Genomic DNA, 20,045 nt, shown 5'->3' on the forward strand with positions numbered 1-20,045 from the left:
ACTATTATGAGATTCCACACACATTAACGGGCGGGTTTTGTGCATTCTGCGCGCATTAACATGCGTGCAGTTCTAGTGCTAATTGCTCCTAATGCTGGTGTTAGATTTTGAATATCAAATGCAAACAGGCACAGCAAAGTTAATATAATACAGTATCACATTCAATCCCCCACAAATATATGTCAACGGCCTTAGATATTCAACCGCAGCCACTATCCTCAGAACTGCTGCTTACGTTCATGAGTCAGCATAGTTAGCCTCATCATCGGTCTCTTGTTATCTCAGAATTGATTTTTCTCATATAATTTTAGTTTCTCTAGAATTTCAGTCTAGTATCAAAATTATAAAATAGCGCTCATCTTAAGCATTGGTCTGGGTTCTAAAGAAACTATTTACAATTATTTGAGATGAGGCTGGCTATATTGATTCATCAACGTAAACAGCAGGTCTGAGGATAACCGCTGAAGTCGAATATCTAAGGCCATTGGCTTATATATTTGTAGAGGATTGAATGTGATATGGTGTTAGATTTTGAGCATCTGGGTCTAAATTGGGTGGTTAGGGGTTTTTGAAAATAAACTGTTGGAGAAAAGCTTACAACTCCCTCTTCCCCCAGTAAACACCTTCATCTTTTCCTCCTCATTATGGAATCTGCAGCTCTGCTTTCAATGGGTAGAATTGGGAACTACAAGAACCACAATGCTTTGGTTAGAGTTACTGTGAGATGGGATGGGTGGGGCTGCTAAGGGCAAGAGGAAGAGCACCCCTGGCCTAGTACCAGAGGTAGGGTTACCATATGGCTCCAGAAAAAGGAGGATGGATTGAGACATTCGGGTTTTACTTCCGTTGCTTTCATTGGAAATAAAACCTGGATGTCTCAAACCGTCATCCTTTTTCTGGAGCCATGTGGTAACTCTAACCAGAGGATACTGGACTGATATAGAGTAAAGTTGTGGGGGGTTTTCTTTTTAACTTTGGTTGAGAGGAAGCAGCAGGATTGCTGACTCTGGACGCAGGGAGAGCATGGTTATTTTTTAAGCTAACTGGTCCCTATGCCCACATTTCACCAACTAATGTTGAAAATTAACCTTAGCCAACTGCCTTCCCCATACCGCCCTTAGGATCACCCAGATTATGAGCAGATCAGTTTAATAGCCCCGTTTCATTAAACTTAGCTATCCGACAGAGTTAAAAAGACCTTGATCTGGCTCCCTAACTGTGATGACCTTTACCTCAGGGCAGTCATTGCAAGTTCAGGCCACAGACAGTGAGGGCTTATTGGGCACCTTCTTTTTGGACTAGGCCAGGGCTACAGTGAGAAGGAAGAAAATGATTTCCGGCTGTGATGTGTGAGGCTCCTCTGGGATTCCTGACTCCTGCTGTTACCTCCCTACAGATAAATGGCTGCAAGTCTGGTATTGGACGGCAGGTGAGAGATGGGTGCTTCCCCCTTTCCAGGGAGCTGATTTAATTTGCAGTTTGAGCTGCTGAAAAGATAATGAGAGAGGCTCCAGCACTGTTTAAACATTAAACTCTCTCCCAGCCTTATAGACCAAAGGATTCTTAATATAATATCACCTTGCACTTTGCTCCCAACTAAGACGCAAGACAGAAAAGAGCTGCAATGAAGAAAAATGAAGGTACAAAGCCAGAGACAGGTAGATCAAATAGTAGATAAGTAAGGAATCTCTCACCAGGGTATGGAGGAATTAACATGGACCCCAGAGCCTCTCTCTGGTGCATAGAAATGAGCAGTAAGGTCCCTCTTGTTTGCATATGGGGGAGTTAACATGGAGGTGCTCCTCTTTCTTTGGTATTTAGGGATTGGTAGGAAAGGATTCCTCTAAGTAGTGTGGGGAGAGACATGGTGGGTATAGCACTCTCTTTTCTGGTCAAGGGGAGGGGGGCTTTAAACACAGGGATTTCTATTTTACTGGTGTACATGGGAGCCAGCTTCTAAAAGTGATTGTGATTTAGAGAATGACATGGGGACAATTTTGACCCTGTCCCCACAGGAACGCAATTTCCCCGTCCCCTGTGAGTTTTCTCGCTCTCGCTGTTCCTGCTCCATTCCTGTAAGCTCTGCCTTAATGGCACAAGCCTCGGACACTTATGATTTTAAAGTGTTTGAGGCTTGTGCAGATGGTGACGGAGCTTAGGCATTGGTGGAATGAGGCATTATGATATCACAATATGAGCTCTAGAATGTTTCTTGCTACTTGTGATTTTAAAGTGTTTAAGGCTTGAGCAGATGAGAACAGAGCTTAGGCATTGGTGGAATGAGGCATTATGACATCACAATCTGAGCTCTAGAATGTTGCTACTTATGATTTTAAAGTGTTTGAGGCTTGTGCAGATGGTGATGGAGCTTAGGCATTGGTGGAATGAGGCATTATGATGTCACAATATGAGCTCTAGAATGTTTCTTGCTACTTGTGATTTTAAAGTGTTTAAGGCTTGAGCAGATGAGAACAGAGCTTAGGCATTGGTGGAATGAGGCATTATGACATCACAATCTGAGCTCTAGAATGTTGCTACTTATGAGTTTAAAGTTTTTGAGGCTTGTGCAGATGAGGACAGAGCTTAGGCATTGGTGGAATGAGGCATTATGACATCACAATCTGAGCTCTAGAATGTTGCTACTTATGATTTTAAAGTGTTTGAGGCTTGTGCAGATGAGGACGGAGCTTAGGCATTGGTGGAATGAGGCATTATGACATCACAATCCGAGCTCTAGAATGTTGCTACTTATGATTTTAAAGTGTTTAAGGCTTGAGCAGATGAGAACAGAGCTTAGGCATTGGTGGAATGAGGCATTATGACATCACAATCTGAGCTCTAGAATGTTGCTACTTATGAGTTTAAAGTTTTTGAGGCTTGTGCAGATGACGATCGAGCTTGCAGGAATGGGGCAGGGACAGGAAAAGAACTCGCCAGGACGGGAAAATGAGTTCCTGCGGGGATGGGAAAATTCTCTATTGTGACTGTTACTCCTTCCTGAACAGGAGTTTGCTGAATACTGGAGGGGGTGAGGGCGGGGAACGAAAGAACCCATTGCATTCACAGAGCTGGCACCTGCGATGGAGTTTGGGGGAATTTAACACTGAAAGGTCTCTGTCTAGTTACAGGGTTTAATACTGAAGAATCTTGTTGGCTTTCTTCAGGTATATGGAGGGATATGATTTAACACTAAGGTGGATGGGGGAGCCTAAAAGAGGAGGTCTTAAATTGTCAGTCCTCTCAGGTGAAATGGACTCTGTTGTAGTAAGGAAACTGTGTTCTGAGGGGTGTAGGGGAGGCAGGGCTTACTCTGGTTTAAGGCCTTTCTCCTTCCTTTCCAGGGTCTGAAGATGCCAAGGAGTTAGCACAGTAAGTCCAGGGCTGCTGACGGTAATCTTGAGGAAATTCTTAAATCAAAGGCAGCTTTAATGTCTCAAGGGAGGAGTCAGAAAGAGCTCCACTGCCTTTGAATTTGGATTTCATATGTACTATCTGCCTTTTCCAAATCTGAGCTGAAAGCATAGTACAGACACAGGTTATTTTCCTGCCAAAGTACCAAGGTGATGCTGAATAAAGTAACTTACCAAAAGGTTACAAAGAGTGTTAGTGGGAGACATGAGGATTTGAACCTTTGCTTCCCTGATTTGCAAACTGCTTCTTTAACCATTCATCTACTATGGATGGTTTTAATGTCTTGGGGAGGGGGGGGGTCAGTTCTTTAAGAAAGGGGGCCTTGGGCTGATGGACTGCTATAAGGGACACCTTAACCATTAGGCAAACAAATTGTCACCTCGGGTGAAGCAACAGATGCTGACAGGCATGTAAAATCAAAGAACCATTAACACCTATTCACCTGCAGGAAGGGGGGGGGGCTGTTTTCAAATAATCCATCAACAGTGATAGAGGGTGACATGTCAAAAGTGCGCGCCGACAAAGGCGCGCCCAAAGCCCACGCCGAAGAAAAACAGTGTTTTAAGGGGCTCCGACAGGGGGTGTGGGGGGGAACCCCCCCCATTTTACTGAATACAGATCGCGCCGGTGTTGTGGGGGGGCTTGGGGGGTTCTAACTGAGGAGGGGACAACATACCTTTGGTTTTTTTAATCACTATTTGACAAAACAGGCAGCAAAATACAATAGTGCTTGCTTTGCCCTCCGGATGGTTTATTTCAGGGGTAGGGAACTCCGGTCCTCGAGAGCCATATTCCAGCCAGGTTTTCAGGATTTCCCCAATGAATATGCAAACAAACAGATCTCATGCATATTCATTTGGGAAATCCTGAAAACCCGACTGGAATACGGCTCTCGAGGACCGGAGTTCCTTATCCCTGGTTTATTTAGTTATATGCCCCCTTTTACTAGGAGGGTTAAAATACCACATTCACAGTAAGCATTACAAACGGCCATAAAACACACATGTGTAAATTTCATCAATATATCATACAATTTACCCAATGAAATTGCTCAACACCCGTTCTTCAAAATGTTACAAAATGGTCCCTGATATAAAAAGGTTGGACTAGCCTGCTTTAGAATATTGATAACACAGATTGAGGTGATTGAGGTAAGCAAGATGTGGGACCGCATTGAGCCAAAGAGTGACCTATTACACAATTAAGTCGGTTTTTAAGCCTAGAAAGGGAAGGTGGGACTAGGTAGGGTTAGTTAAAAAAAGATGGGTGGCCCGCCACCAGTCACCCCGTTCTCACACAAACCTTCATCGTCTTCCCTGAGCTCAGGGCTGCGTCTGGAGGGCCTCTGAGCATGCGCAGATGCAACACAATAAGGTTGGTGTATGCATGCAACGTCATCGCATCACATCCGCACATGCTTGGAGGCGCCCCCCCCCCCCCTCCCAGACATGGCCCCAAGCTGAGGCTTTCCAAAACCCTGGGCCTAGGGCACCATTTTGCTTAGGGATTCTGACAAGCTTGTTCTCAATGATCCTATAGCCCCTATTCTCACTAAAGGCAGCACATAACTGAAATGGTAATTGTAAAAAAGTCCATTTCTAAACTAATGCAACTCCTGGGACATAATGATGAGCTAACGATGACCTATTTAAACTTGTAGCAATGTATTTGTAACTATGACCTAACTGTGATACTGATTTACCTGAATTGAATGTAGGGTTGCGCAGATGCCCTCCAGATGTGGACCCAAAAAGACGAGGTTTCTGTGGGGCTGGAGTTGGGAGGTGGAATGAGGCGGGGCCACCCACCCTCTTTTTTTTTTTTTTTAGGCAAAATCTGGTACCCCTAGCAAGGTAGGTGCAAGATACACCTTGACCCAACCCCAGTGGTGGCAGCTCTTGCTGGAGCCAGGGAAAGGAGAACAGGTTGCTGTTTCCACACCCTCCCCCCTTCATGGCATTGACTACTTAGTGGGGTTACCAGACGTCTGGATTTCCCTGGACATTTGAGGACATTTCCGGGGGGTCTGGACAGCTTTTCAAAACCCGGCATTTTGTCTGAGTTTTGAAAAGCCTCCTCAAATCACGTCAGGCAGGGAGGAAGGCGGGCGTGCGCGGACTTCTTTTACCTGACAGGAGCAGGGGGAGGAGGGGCGGGAATGGGGGTGGGATTAGGAGATTACAGAGTGGGGATGGGCAGAACTGGGCGGGCCTGGGGGCTTGTCTAGGGGTCCGGATTTTCTGATTTGAAAATCTGGCAACCCTACTACTTAGCAGAATAGGATTCAGTGTCCTTGAAGCTGCAGCAGCTTTTCAATTGGAGGCAAAGAAAGGGACATTCCATGTGGATAAACAGCAGTTTTGAGCCCTCTATAGCAGAGCCATAGGAGCACAAACCCTCTTCTTCTGCAATTAACAAAATAATTGGCCATAGTTCCTTCTGGGTCATAGAATAGGAAAGATTTTCATAGAGAGAAGACAAGGGTAATAAACTGAGCTAATCTAATGCCAGCAGGAACCTTGGAGAAGAGAAAGCATTGGTCCTTATCCAGTGCTAATTTTATATATATATATATATATATTTTTTTTTAATGGGAGGAGGAGTTCACCTACTACTGCAGCTGGAATGGGAAAACGGAAGCGGGTTCTGCAAGGTTCTAGGTTTTCAAACTGGCAGGCAGAAAATAACTACTGTCTTTATCTGATAGCCTGGATTACGTATGTTACTCAAGTACCACTTGCAAACTCTCTGGTCCTGCATGTTACACTGGCCAGGGAGCAGAATTGGGAGTCGCTTTTGTACTGGGCCTGATTATATGCTGTAATTCTTAAGACTAAACTCTCTTTGTTTCAGGAAATTTGAGTTTGATCCAAAGCAAGGAATTGACAACCCTGCACTGTCCCTGACTGATGATGCCGGTAGCCTTTCTTGCTGTGGTGATGCATGTAACTCTTACGAACGTGGAAAGGAGTTGAAGGGTCACAGAGTGGGGCATGTGGGGGAGGGGGTGTCACGAAAATGAGAGGAATGAGCAGAAGGATAACGCACACAAGGATGAGGGAAGCATGACAAAAGGATGTGGGCAGAGGAGAGAGGGAAGGAAGGGGACAGGGGCCATATTAATATAACAGTAGATGAAAGCAGTTAAGATTAATTGACCCATCCAGTTAGGTTAACCTTAGCCCAGTGGCCAATCTCTTTAAGGATAGATTGAGAGCTGAGCTTAAAGGGGGAGGAAGGAGTTAAGAAACCACAGGACAAGGTTACAGTGGTAGGAGGGGAGCCTGAACAGATAGAAATGTTTGGAGGTGAATACTGTACTTGTCCATCATTTCTACTGCCCATGAGTTAAATTTGTGCCAGTTCAAGCTTATGTCATGTGAGCGGAGGGAAGGTGTAGCCTAATGGCTAGTGCAGGCCTGAGATCCAGGGGAACCGTACTCAGTTCCTACTGTTTCTCCTTGTGACTCTGGGCAAGTCAAGTAATCCTCCATTGCCAAGGTACAAAATAAATACCAGTATATAATATGTAAATCGCTTTGATTGTAACCACAGAAATGCAGTATAGCTAGGGTTACCATTTTTTGGGCCACAAAAACCCGGACACCTGGCCCCGCCCGGTTCTACTTCTGGCCCACCCCATTCTGCCTCACCCCCCACCCAGTTTCACCTTTGGATCTGTCCCGTTCTGCACCAGCCCTGCCCCCCAAAACCTCCTCTATTCTTCCCCGAGAAGCTCCATCCACATCTGGAGGGCCTGGGGCATGTGCAGATGTGTGTGAAGTCAGGCACGCAGGCTCAGATGCCCTCCAAAACCCAGACAAACTGCTGGGTTTTGGAAAGTCCGTCCAGGAGCCCGGATAGTCCTCTGATTTATAATCATCCTGCTCAAGGACGCCTTTGATCAAAAATCTCTTCTTTTCAAAGTCCTTTTTGCAGATGGGAAATCCTTTCTTAACATAACATAACATAAGAATTGCCGCTGCTGGGTCAGACCAGTGGTCCGCTCACACGGCGGCCCTCTGGTCAAAGACCAGCGCCATGAGACTAGCCCTACCTGCGTACATTCCGGTTCAGCAGGAACTTGTCGAGCTTGGTCTTGAATCCCTGGAGGGTGCTAACCCTCATTGTCTTGCTGTTCTATAACACATGTAGTTCTTCCCCTTTCTCCACAATTGCTTCCGTATGTTTGTTTGATTTTTTTTTTTTGTCTTAGTATGTTTGTTAGAAGATTTTATATAATCCCACAATTTTAAATTTATGTACTCTGCTTAGAAGTCTGATAAGCGGATCAACAAGTTTTAAATAAACTTGGAAAAAAAGGACTTCTCTGGGTTTCCCCAGACGTCTGGTAACCCTAAGTATAGCAAAGCCCATTCCCTTCCTTCTCTTTTCCCTTATATAAGTGTGAAGGCCTGATGAGTACGGTATTTGTGCAATAGGGCAATAGCAGGGAGCAAGAGTTTTGAAGCTATAACTACTTTTGGAATTGGATTTTGGTGTACAAAAACCTCTGCATCACCACAAGTCGATGAAGCCGTCCACATAATGTGCGGCAGCGGCAGCAACAAAAATGGCAAACAGAATGCTAGGAATGATAAAGAAGGGGATCACGAACAGATCAGAGAAGGTTATCATGCCACTGTACTGGGCCATGGTACGCCCTCACCTGGAGTACTGCGTCCAGCACTGGTCGCCGTACATGAAGAAGGACATAGTACTACTCGAAAGGGTCCAGCGAAGAGCGACTAAGATGGTTAAGGGGCTGGAGGAGCTGCCGTACAGCGAAAGATTAGAGAAACTGGGCCTCTTCTCTCTCGAACAGAGGAGATTGAGAGGGGACATGATCGAAACATTCAAGGTACTGAAGGGGATAGACTTAGTAGATAAGGACAGGTTGTTCACCCTCTCCAAGGTAGGGAGAACAAGAGGGCACTCTCTAAAGTTGAAAGGGGATAGATTCCGTACAAACGTAAGGAAGTTCTTCTTCACCCAGAGAGTGGTAGAAAGCTGGAACGCTCTTCCAGAGGCTGTTATAAGGGAAAACACCCTCCAAGGATTCATGACAAAGTTAGACAAGTTTCTGCTGAATAAGAACGTGCGCTGGTAGGGCTGGTCTTAGACCAGAGGGCTGCTGCGTGAGCTGACTGCTGGGCATGATGGACCACTGGTCTGACTCAGCAGTGGCAATTCTTATGTTCTTATGTTTGATAACCCAGTATGAGTGCACACGGTCACGCTATATCCCTTCCCCTGCTATGGCCATCCTGACAACACTGCCTTTCTCCTTCCTAGACCTGGGCAGTCTGCTGAATGCCCGCTTCTGCTTGCTGACAAAGAATGGCGGTGGGACATTTGGTTTCACACTGCAGCAGGAACTGGGAAAGAAGGGACTCATTCTGCGTCGTTTGGAGATTGGTAGCCCAGCTGAGCAGAGCAGGCTGAAGAATGGCGACCGCCTGTTGGAAGTGAATGGGGAATGTGTGGAGAGCATGGAATATATCCGGGTAAGCACAGAATGTAGCTGGGGAAGTGCAGGACCGGAGCTAAGAGGGGCTTTCCATAATTTACCTGAGTATGAAAGAAAGTAGCAAGTGTGTTGAAACAAGTCTGTGCATGTTATGACATCTCAAGGTTACTCATGGAGTGTGACCCTATGGCTCCAGAAAAAAGGGGACGGATTGAGACATCCGGGTTTTACTTCCATTGACCGCAACCAAGATGTCTCAATCTGTTCTCCTTACTTCCATTGCGTTCAATGGAAGTAAAACCCGGATGTCTCAATCCGTCCCCTTTTTTTCTGGAGCCATAGGGTCACACTACTCATGCACAGCTGAAGTTCAGTGTGAGTCTAACATTCCAAGAAACAGGATGTCAGGAGAGTCCTTTTGTGAATCAAGTAAGATATTGCTAGATTTGGAGCACCGTTCAGTGATAAAATTTCTCACAAGAGAAGGGAAAAAAACCAAAGGAGATCCATGAACATGTGACTGCAGTTTATGATAAGTTTGCCCCATCATCCTACAAAGTAAAATTTTGGAGAAAACAGTTTAATTGGGGTGGAGAGTCTATTGAAGATGACCCTCACATTGGACAGCCTAGGGAAGCAACTTCCACAGAAATGTGCATGAAAGTCGAGGATTTAATTTTGTCAGACAGATGAAGTAAGGTTTCCTGAATAGCTGAAGAAATGGGCATCTTGGGCAGGTAGAGTTTGGAAAATAATTAATGAACATGTCATGCCGTGTCAGAGGGCCACGATGCTCCACTGCTGTCAGGAGAACTTGGAGATACTCCATGAAGACAAAGTGAATTTTTTTCAATGTTTGGTAACTGGAAATGAGACTTGATCCAAAATGGAAATCCTGAGTCCAAAATGGAGTCAATGCAGTGGAAGCACAAGTTATCCCCCTCCCCCGAAAGGTTCAAGACAGAAAAATCTGCAGGCAAAGTCATGGCGTATTCCTCTGCTCTAGGTCCTCTCCTTATCTTTCCACCAACTATCCCATCTCCATTCTCTTTTCCATTGACCCTACCCATCCTGCCACTTCCTTTTTCAGACTAATTGGATCTGTTAAAGTCAAGGAGTGAAGGAGGAGGAGTAAAATTTTGGATTGTGAATCTCTATAAAAAAAAAAAAAAAAAAAAAATCCAAAATAAACTTAATGAAAACTTAGTGAGAAAGACTGCCCCTGTTTTCTGAGATGTTGAAGGACTTTTGCTTCTGGAGTTCATGCCACACAAGACAAGCATAACTGGGGAGAGTCACATCAACACAATGATTGTTTTGCAGGAGTTAATCAAGGTGAAAACTGACAGCAGGCGTACTGCTTCCTCACAACAATGTGCACATGTCATGTCAATCACAGGCTGCTATCCAAGAAGGTGGGTTTCAGCAACTGAACCATCCACCCTACAGTCCCAACCTGGCTCCCTTGGATTATTTCCTGTTCTGAGTTTTGAAGAACTCTCTCCTTGGACAGCAGTTTTTTGTTGTTTTTTTAAAATTCATTTATCAAATCATTACAAGTTACAACACTCATTCTAGAAATACAGAGGCAATACCAAACTTGAAAAATTCAAAACAGAAAATATAAAATTCAGCAAATAAAATATTGGATTTGGTGTCTTCCATAGACCACTATATTGAATAGGAGGAAGGAGATAGAAATTATAGGGAGACTTTTCACATTATACAATTCAAAAAATGGCTAAACCTCAGCCTTCAGTATTTTTTGCTTCATCTCACTCCACTGGTTAACTTCTTAAGGTCCAAAAAAGATCTTAGATGATCAGGGAGAAAAAACACATATCTCAAACCCAAATATCTTACTACGCATTTACAAGGATACACAAGCAAAAAGGTGGCTCCTAATTTTCTTGTTTCCTCTTTCATTATAACAAATTCTCTTTATTTTGGAACGCTTACTGATTCTCCTTTGCAAGAAGTATCCAATAATTTGAACCCTTCTAAAAAAGGGATTAAAGGAGTCAAGATCTTCAGTCAATCTTTGGTCTTTAAATTCTCTCAACTCTGGAATGATCTCTCCCTTTTTTTTTTTTTAGGAGTTCCAGTTCGTTTCAATTTTTCCATAAATCTTTAAAAACTACTCTATTTGCCAAACATTTTGAAAATTAATTATTTTGAAATTTTGCTGTTATCTTCTATTTATCATTTGTAAATCATTCCCTGTTTATTTAATTGCTGTAAACCGAGTCGAGCCTTCTCAGAATGATGACTCGGTATACAAAGTTAAGCTTTAGTTTAGTTTCTCTCCGTCTCTCCTGAGTTCATTTTGTCACATCCGGATATATCCATATTCTGTCCACAAAAAGGAGTTACACCCTTTTTGAAGTAAATTCTCATAACCGAAGTGAGGTCTTGTTCAAATACAAAATTCACTATCAAAGTAGCTCGCTCCTTAACTTAAGAAAGGGAATCTTCAGGAATTGCTGTAAGATCCTTTAAATTTTCCTCAATAGTTCCATTTTCAGTTAAAGGTATATCCCCTGTCCCTAAATTTTTATCTTTAGCAACCGATAAATAATAGGCTTTATTTATAGGTGGAATACTTTCCTGAGGAAAATTCAAATTTTCTAGTAGAAATTTCTTTAAAACTTCAACTGGAGACATAGCCCTCATTTTTGGACAATTTAACACTGAGATTTAATCATCTATTAAAGTTCTCTATTTGCTCGAGCTTTCGTGAGATAAAGTTCTGGTCTTTAATAACTTCTGAAATTGAGTCTGTCAGAGTACTAATTTCTAATTGAATCTTTTCCATACAGTCTTGTCGCATCAACTTTGGCTACCATGTCCTGAGCTATTTTCCCCACCATCAAATCTAGCTTCATTATGGCCCCCAAAAAGTGTCTCCGGAGTAACTGCAAGTGCTGCTGTCGGCTCTCTAGCCCCTTCAGTGTTCTTCTGGCCATGCAGTGCTTTCACGAGTGAAGCTCTACCTAGGTCAAACTCCAGGGTCTCCTCCGCCTCTCTCCCAGAGTTTGTCTCAAAACTCCACACCTCAGCTGGACAAGGAGACACTGAGATCATTGGGAGTGACAGTGAGATGTTCTGCTCCAGAGAGTCTACAGTGAGATGTTCTGCTCCATAGAGTCAAGCTCGACTATAGCAGAATCTGGCCCCCGATTTTCCGGCCGAGGGTTGATGGCCATCTGCCGCTCAAAGATCTGCAGAAGCATATATTGAATTGGGGAAGATAAAAGAGCCGGAGACATCGCAGCTCTCACCATTCCCTTCCTCTTGGAATTTGGCATCAGTGAAACAGTTAATAATCTGGTAATTCCAATATAAAAAAGGTAAGCCGGCACCGAAGAAGTATTGAGAGCATTCAGAATGCCGTCAAGAGCCGTCCGCCATCTTGACTCCTCCTCCTTTTCGACAGCAGTTTTCAAGCGATGAAGACATCAAGGAAGCAGTGATGTCCTGGTTTGAAGGTCAAATAGAATAATTATTTTCAAAGGGGTTAAAATCATTGCAAGAAAAGCGGATGACGTGTATGGAGCTATCAGGGGACTATAGTGGAAAATAAAACCATATATATTTTTTAAAAAAAATTTTCTTTCCTACTCAGGTAGATAAATTACGGAACGCTCTTTGTAAGTCTAGGATTGCTGGGTTTTTTTCTCTCTGTTGCGCTAATTAATAAATTCAAACTTCTTGAGACAGATCATTATGCCTTCACCTTCCCTTTCCAGATGCAATTGCCTCCCATACGTGTGATTGCCCACTGCCCCTTCCTTGATACTGGCTCATTCCCCACTTCTCCTGCCTGCTGCCATTTCCCCATAGGTGGTGCAAAAGATTCAGGAGAGCGGGAATCGCGTTTTGGTTACAGTGCTAGATGAGGCTACCTATGAGAGTGTTACAGCCCTGAACAAGAACGTAGCAGAGCTGCTGCCATCTCAGCGGTGTGCACCTGTTGCCAAGCCAAGACTCTGTCACATCCAAAAGGACAAGCTCCACCCAGCACTCGGCTTTGGCTTCAGTGTCTTCGCCCCTGAAGGTTGGTAAAGATTAAAAAAATAATAATTATTATTTCCCAACAATATGAATTTCCTCATGGCAGTGCCCTACCACCCAGGACTTTTACACTGTGAATTTCCTCACACAGCTATACCCTGTTTGCCAGTCAAGACTCAAAGACTCTGACCAGTGGCATGGTCCGTATGCTCCTTCCCCGCCCCCTCCTGCCGTACATGCCCCGCTTCCCTTCCCCCGTACCTCTGTAACGTTCCTAGCGCAATCGGCAACCCCAAACCTGTCGTCGCGCAAGCATCGGCTCTTCCTCTGCCATCATTTCCTAGGCTCGGGTCCAGGAAGTGACATCAGAGGACGAGCCAGTGCTGGCGCGACAGCAGTTTGGGGGTTGCTGCTCACGCCAGGAACGTTACAGAGGTACGGGGGAAGGGAAGTGGTGCGGGGGGGGGAGGCAGATGGGTGTCTGCACCCTCACCAAGATGGCGCCCGGGGCAGAATGCCCTCCCCACCCACCATATTACACCACTGACTGAACCCGATTCTATAAAAGACACTTAAAGTTTGGCACCTAGGTCGGTGTGCCAAGCCACTCTAGAGCCCTAACATATCCCGTTCTCCCAAACAAACCCAGAAAGGGTTACAGGTTAACATGCATAAAAAGAGTGGCATAGTAGGGGGGGGACGAGGGGGCTCTCTGCACTGGGCACCATGTTGGTGGGGGAGCTGGCATCCCTCCTCCTCTCTGCCCCTTCCCGCTCCTCCCCTCACCATGCGCATGCCGCCCCTCTTCCCTTCCCCCGACCTCTAGTTGTTCACTGCGGCGAGCAACAACTTCAACGTGCTCCTCGCGACCACGTCGGCTCTCCCGTTGATGTCGCTTCCGGTTGCTGCGCATAGGAAGTGGCGTCGGAGGGAGAGTCACCGGGGTTGTGAGGAGTACCTTGAAGTTGTTACTCGTGGCAAGGAAGGGGAGGGAGCGCATGCGCAGCGGGGGAGGGGATTAGGGAAGGAGAGGGGGCAGAGACGAGGGCGGGGGAAAGGGGCACCTCTCACCCTCACTACGCCACTGCATAAAAATAGTAAAGGTGGGTTACAAGTTGATGCACTTATAATGTGCGGTGCACATTCATTTAGATTCTGTTTCCCTTATGTGCTTATCAATGGGAGTGATTGAAGGGGGAGCCATAGGAGGCTCTAGAGACACAGGCCATAGTCCTGAAAGAGCTTTGCTCATGTTTAGCTTTAATCTTTTTTATAACTCCTGGACGTTATGGTCTGGCTTCTTGATTATGTGATCCATCTTGAACTGCTGCGGTAATGGCACAATATAAGATCAAGATATAATACAATAATTTAATATATAGTTGATGTACATATAATACAGATTGCTCATCCTAAATTAACATATGCAGAGTATAAAGCTTAATCGGTGCCTATAACAAGCGATTAGCACCTCATAACTGACTTAAATTAAAATGAATTGGGTGGTAGGTATCTAACTTGGTGGGTGCCTTCCACTTTCAGGTAGGCACCTAATCCAAGGTGCCTACTACAAAGTAGGCGTGGATTGTGGGGGTGTTTTGCATGTAGGTGCCTAAAGTGGACTTATATGCTAGTATTTAGGTCAAAAAAACCTTGACATAAACAAGGTTCACCTAAGGTTAAGGTGCCAACTGGTAGCTGGTACTGGGGAGTGTGTGGCACAGTGGTTAAAGCTACAGCCTCAGCACCCTGAGTTTGTGGGTTCAAACCCATGCTTCTCCTTGTGACCTTGGGCAAGTCACTTAATCCCCCTCCCCCCCATTGCCTCAGGTACATTAGATAGATTGTGAGCCCACTGGGACAATGGTATAGAATATTGAATGAATAAATAGTGTGAAAAGGTTCAGCTTCTGATAACCAGAGCTGGCATTGTGACATCATAATGCCTCATTCCACCAATGCCTAAGAGCCAACCTCAGCAGTGATGTCACAATGGTTTGATTGTCCTATACTTGGCTCACTTTTACTACATTTTGAATAAATTCATGTAAACCGTTCTGATCTCCCTGGGGAGCACAGTATAGAAAATTGAATAACTAAACTAAATCTACTTTAGATACCGCTAGGCGCGATTCTATAAATGGCGTCCCTGAAGATTGCCATGTGCTATGCACTGCATTCCTCAGCACCTATGTTTCAGGTGCTATTTATAGAATCAGGCCCTCTGTACTTATTCACAGCATCGTCTACTGGGATTTGCCCAATATCTGGATCGCTCTGCCTCCATCCGCTCCAGCTAGCCTCGCCTGTTTTCTCCTAACTTTTCCGCAGCCTCCAATCCTCTCTTCTGGCACACCTTCTGAATTTTTGGGCACTCACACGTGTTCCCCTCTTTCTCTCTCCTAGGTAGGACGGGTGCTTTTTATCTCTCTTTAATCAACGAGGGCCCAGCGGACAATGTGGGGGTGCCTTCAGGAGCCCGACTTCTGGAGGTGAATGGTGCCAGCGTGCGGAAATACAGCATGCCTCAGCTAATGAGAAAGGTACCGATACCGTGTGTTGGGTCGGGCCCGAGCTCCAGCGGAGACCGTGATTCAGGGCTTCCGTAAGCCCCGCAGGGCTCTTACTTTCCTGGGTTTTGTATTAGCTGCAGGGAAGTGGCGACAAGGTGACTATGCTCGTGGTGGACCCCGAATCGGAGGCATTTTATGAGGAAAGGAGAATACCAATCACTGCTGCTATGGCTGAGCCCCGAATGCTACCGTACCAGGCCAGGAAGATGCATCTGGTGAAGGGGCTGTATGGCTATGGATTTCTGCTGCGTCAAGAGAAAAATGACATGCAGTTGGAGGGTAAGAAGACCATGTGTGATAACTCTGCAAAAATGTAACCATTAGGTTTTTCTGTCTGAGACCTTGCTTGAGTGTGACTTTCTTGTTGATTTTAATTGTAGTTCTTTCCCTTCTTTGACTTGGTTTTCCAAATTAAGTGGCATAGAAAATGGTTCAATAAATCATAATTCTGAGGCCTGCAAGGGAGCACAGGAAGCTTTCGCTCAGGACAGTAGCTGGTATGAGTGGCATAGTAAGGAGGGGGTGGTCTGTCCCAGGTGCCTTCTCGGTGGGGGGCGCCATCACCCCTCCTCTTCTCTAACCCCCTCCCCCTGCTCCTTTCTGACTTCCCCTTCCAGGTCCCACAACTAGGAAGTGACATCAAAGAGAGAGAGTTGACACTGATGCGGGCAGCAAGTTTGCGATGCTGCTCACGCCGGGAAAATTAAAGAGGTGCAGGGAAAGGGAAGGGGTGCTCTAAGGATGTTACACATCAGGTTTCAAGTTTATTAAAATTTGTTATCCCGCCTTTTCTGTAATCAAAGCGGCTTTACATAATAAAATCTGTAGGGTGCAGGGAACAAATAAACATCAGATACATTACATCATAGAAACATCAAGAGTCAAACTTTCCAGACTAATGTGACTAACCCTAATTAAAGAAATGGGCACATGAGGAAAGGAAAGAGCTACAATCGTTGATAGGAAGGAACAAAAATAGGGGAATACGAGAGGGTGGGGAAACAGTAAATTAAAATTAAAACCCGGTAAAGGATACTGGGTACTGAAAAGATTTTAAAAAATTGAAATATCCTTAAAAGGACGATTACATTGCAAATGCATCTTTGAATAGCATAGTTTTCAAACTAGATTTAAAGTTATCTAAGGTAGTAATATCACGTAAAAAATTTGTGGCTGAATTCCAAAGCGATGGGGCGGTCACCGAGAAGATGTTATTTCTCATGAAGTTGCCATGACTTAAAGATGGGATTGCGAGTAAGTTTTGATTGGTTGATCTTAGAGTGCGGCTAATGGAGTAGGATATAACATATCTATTAATAAATTCTGCGAGCCTTGATTGTCTAGTTTTGAACGTCAACAACATGATTTTGTAAGAAATGCGGTGTTCGATCGGAAGCCAGTGAGCTCTAATCAAAAGGGGAGTAACATGATCGAATGTTTTAGCGTTGTAAATAATTTTAACAGCTGTGTTTTGGATAATTTGCTGACGTCTAATCTCTTTCTTGGTGATCCCTTAAAAAGGGATAGTCTAAAACAAGAAATGACTAAGGAACGAATGAGAGTGTTGAGGGAAGCCGGATCCAGTAATCTGTGACATCTTGTTTGAATTCAGGGTTGTATTGGTTTTTGTTTTGTTTTTTTTCTCTCTCTGTCGCCTAAAAAGTCATCCTCTTTGTATAATTCGAGTATAGAGTATCTTCATTCAGTTTTAAACATCAATATAAACATTAATGTAGTGGGTTGCTAAGAAAGCATTCATATCAGTACATCAAGAGAACGTAGCAACGGGAGTTCAGTATTTTAAACTCTGAGGTCAAGATCTGAACTCCTGTTGCTACGTTCTCTTGATGTACTGATATGAATGCTTTCTTAGCAACCCACTACATTAATGCCTAAAAAGTCAGCCACGGCAACAACAATGGAGACCAACACCTCTGCTCGGAAACAGCAGGATACAATGGAAGAGAGCAGAACAAGCCTTCTAGAAGGATCACGGTGTTTGTCGTTCCTTCTGCATTCTTGTCCTTACAAATTGGCTTGTATATTTGGTTTGCTATTATGATGCAGGCAGTTTAGCCGAAACATGTTGTGTGTCGAGTCCAGGACCAGCCAGATGTTTTTGTGATTGATCGGTCGTTGGATATGTACTGCACTATTGGTTGCCATTAAAGTGGGTTTAGAAGACCAGGCTTGTTCTGCTCTCTTCCACTGTAGCCTAAAAAGTCAGCCCCAACTAGTGTAATTCTACAAGGTACACGTGCCATTTAGTGAATAGCACTATGCGACACTGTGCAATGCATAACTTACAGTAGGCACAGCCATGTAGGCCAGCTGAAACTAGACCGAAATTCCTGTGCTTAATGCGAAAATCGGCGCATATTCTGTACACTTGCATGCTGCATGCATAATTTCCAATTAATGTCAATTTTGAGGTGTTTATTGCCAGTTATCGGTGCCAATTAGGATTAAGATGTGCGGGTACATTGGTGCATGTAGTCAGTGTATGCGGATAACTTCAGGTGACATTTCTTTGAACTTATGGTATAGCGGTATATAAGAAATAAATTATTATTATTATTTATAGAATTGGGGGGTATTGTATATATAGCTTCGTAATCCATGGCATATGACAGCGGCTTATCAAGTTTCAAGTTTATTAAAATAATTTTTAAACCACTTAATCAAATATCTAAGCGGTTTACAATGCAGTGTTACATAAAGACATATATTGTTATAAAAACAAATAAAAACAGGGGATACTGGAAGACAATTCGAGTATTAAAAGCACAAGACGTACGGACCTACTGCAAACAATAGGAGAGTGGGGAAGAACTACAATTTTTATAGAAAAGGTGCAACATGAAAGGAAAATACGATAGGCTAGGGTAAAAATTAACAATTTACTTTATATTTTAAATTTTGAAATTTTAAAGTTTTAAATTTTCAAAGTTTTTTTTTAAAATATCAAAATACTATAATATTAAAAATGTTAAAATTTAAAAATATTAAAATATGCCGCTTATGGAAAGCTTACGTTTTTTGAGTTGTGAGACAAAGAGGCGATATTCAGTTTTTGCTTACATAAAGGTGTGTACGTATGGGAAAAACTATTGCCACCTTCCCCATATGTAGGGTTATCATATGTCCGAGAAAACTCGGACATGTCCTCTTTTTAGAGAACTGTCTGGATTTCCAGACAGACTTTCCAAAACCCAGCAGTTTGTCCGGGTTATGGAAAGCCCCAAGCTCCGGCCGCATGTAGAGGGCTTTCAACATGCATGCTCAGATGATGTCACACGCATCTACGTATGCTGGAGGCCCTACAGACGTGGCCTGGAGGTCAGCAAAAAAGAAACAAGGTTTTTTGAGAGCGGGGCTGGAGGCAGAATGGGGCGGGGCTGTAGGGGGGAACAGGGCGGGGCATGCATCTGGATTTTCTCATCCTTAAATATGGTAACCTTAGCCATATGCAGGGTTTAAAATCACACACACACGCTTCACCCCCATGTACTTTTGCACTTGCAAAATATGTGGACTAAAGAAGCAGTATCTCACTTCTGGATCACCACATTTTAGCTTTCCCATGTATTCACCATGATAGGACCCCAGGGACCCCTGAAGAAGACTTTTTGTCGAAACGCGGACCGTGTTGGGTCCTGCATCCCTAGCGGACTAGGTCCTTTAAGGCTTTTATGTGGATTACTTTACTTTTATGTGGATGATTTTAGTGTACCTTTGGAACTTTGACATTTTCAAATAAAGTCCATTAAGGAACATCGTCATTCCATAGAGTTTCTTTTAATTTCTTCTGGATTTTATTCTCTGTGGATATTTTGGGGTCATTTTTTTGGTTTTTGCTTGCATCTTTCCTCTCTGACAGGTCAGTTCCTCAGGGAAGTGGAGTCAGGGCTCCCAGCTGAGAAAGCCGGGATGAAAGAAGGAGATCGGCTGTTGGCTGTGAATGGAAAGAACATTGAAGAGCTGGAACACAATGAGGTTGTGAACCTAATCCGCTCCAGTGGGAGCCAGGTCACATTTCTGGTCATCGGTGCTGATGGAGACCGCTTCTACAGCTCGGTGAGCACTGGTGAGAAGGCGCAAAACCTGGTTCTCTTACTCCAGGGCAGCAAGAAAAGAGGCTGCCCCCTATGCCTGGAATAATTTACCCGAGTTTGTATGTCAAGCCCCTTCCCTTGTTTAAAAGCAAACTGAAAACCCACCTTTTTGATATAGGCCTCAATCCTTAACCCTACTCCTCTGCCCTCCAACCCAGCCCGCTGATTAACTGCTCTCCTTAACTGTATTCATGACATCCTGTTTCAGACTTTGGGAAGCTGAGCTGTGATTGTGATGTCATAATGCCTCATTCCACCAATAAGAGCCAGCCTCATCAGTGATGTCACAATGGCTTCATTGTTCTGTACTCCCCTCTGCCCTCCAACCCAGCCAGCTGATTAACTGTTCCCCATGACACCCTGTTTGTTTGTCTTGCCTGTTTAGATTGTAAGCTCTTTCGAGCAGGGACTGTTTTCTTAATCTTTGTGACTCTGTGCAGCGCTGTGTGCGTCTGGTAGCGC

At 44.2% G+C, this 20,045-nt stretch overlaps 1 protein-coding gene across 6 annotated transcripts in view; it reads left to right on the forward strand.

Annotated features, from left to right (window-relative positions):
* The first annotated feature begins 1,272 nt into the window (after nt 1-1,272).
* The window catches only part of PDZD3 (PDZ domain containing 3), a 28,003-nt gene continuing 9,230 nt past the window's right edge, over nt 1,273-20,045 (forward strand). For 2 of the 6 annotated variants that reach the window (XM_033918867.1, XM_033918872.1), the window contains exons 1-5: nt 8,536-8,918; nt 12,725-12,938; nt 15,302-15,438; nt 15,543-15,747; nt 19,349-19,545. In XM_033918867.1, coding sequence (XP_033774758.1) covers nt 8,568-8,918; nt 12,725-12,938; nt 15,302-15,438; nt 15,543-15,747; nt 19,349-19,545 — 1,104 coding nt within the window. In that variant the 5' untranslated portion in view covers nt 8,536-8,567. Of the gene's footprint in view, nt 1,659-3,341; nt 3,370-6,264; nt 6,330-8,535; nt 8,919-12,724; nt 12,939-15,301; nt 15,439-15,542; nt 15,748-19,348; nt 19,546-20,045 lie in introns of those variants that run through there. The other 4 variants (XM_033918868.1, XM_033918869.1, XM_033918870.1 and 1 more) reach the window with 4 other exon arrangements.

This window comes from Geotrypetes seraphini, chromosome 13 (assembly GCF_902459505.1).
Source record: "Geotrypetes seraphini chromosome 13, aGeoSer1.1, whole genome shotgun sequence".
Taxonomy (NCBI): domain Eukaryota; kingdom Metazoa; phylum Chordata; class Amphibia; order Gymnophiona; family Dermophiidae; genus Geotrypetes; species Geotrypetes seraphini.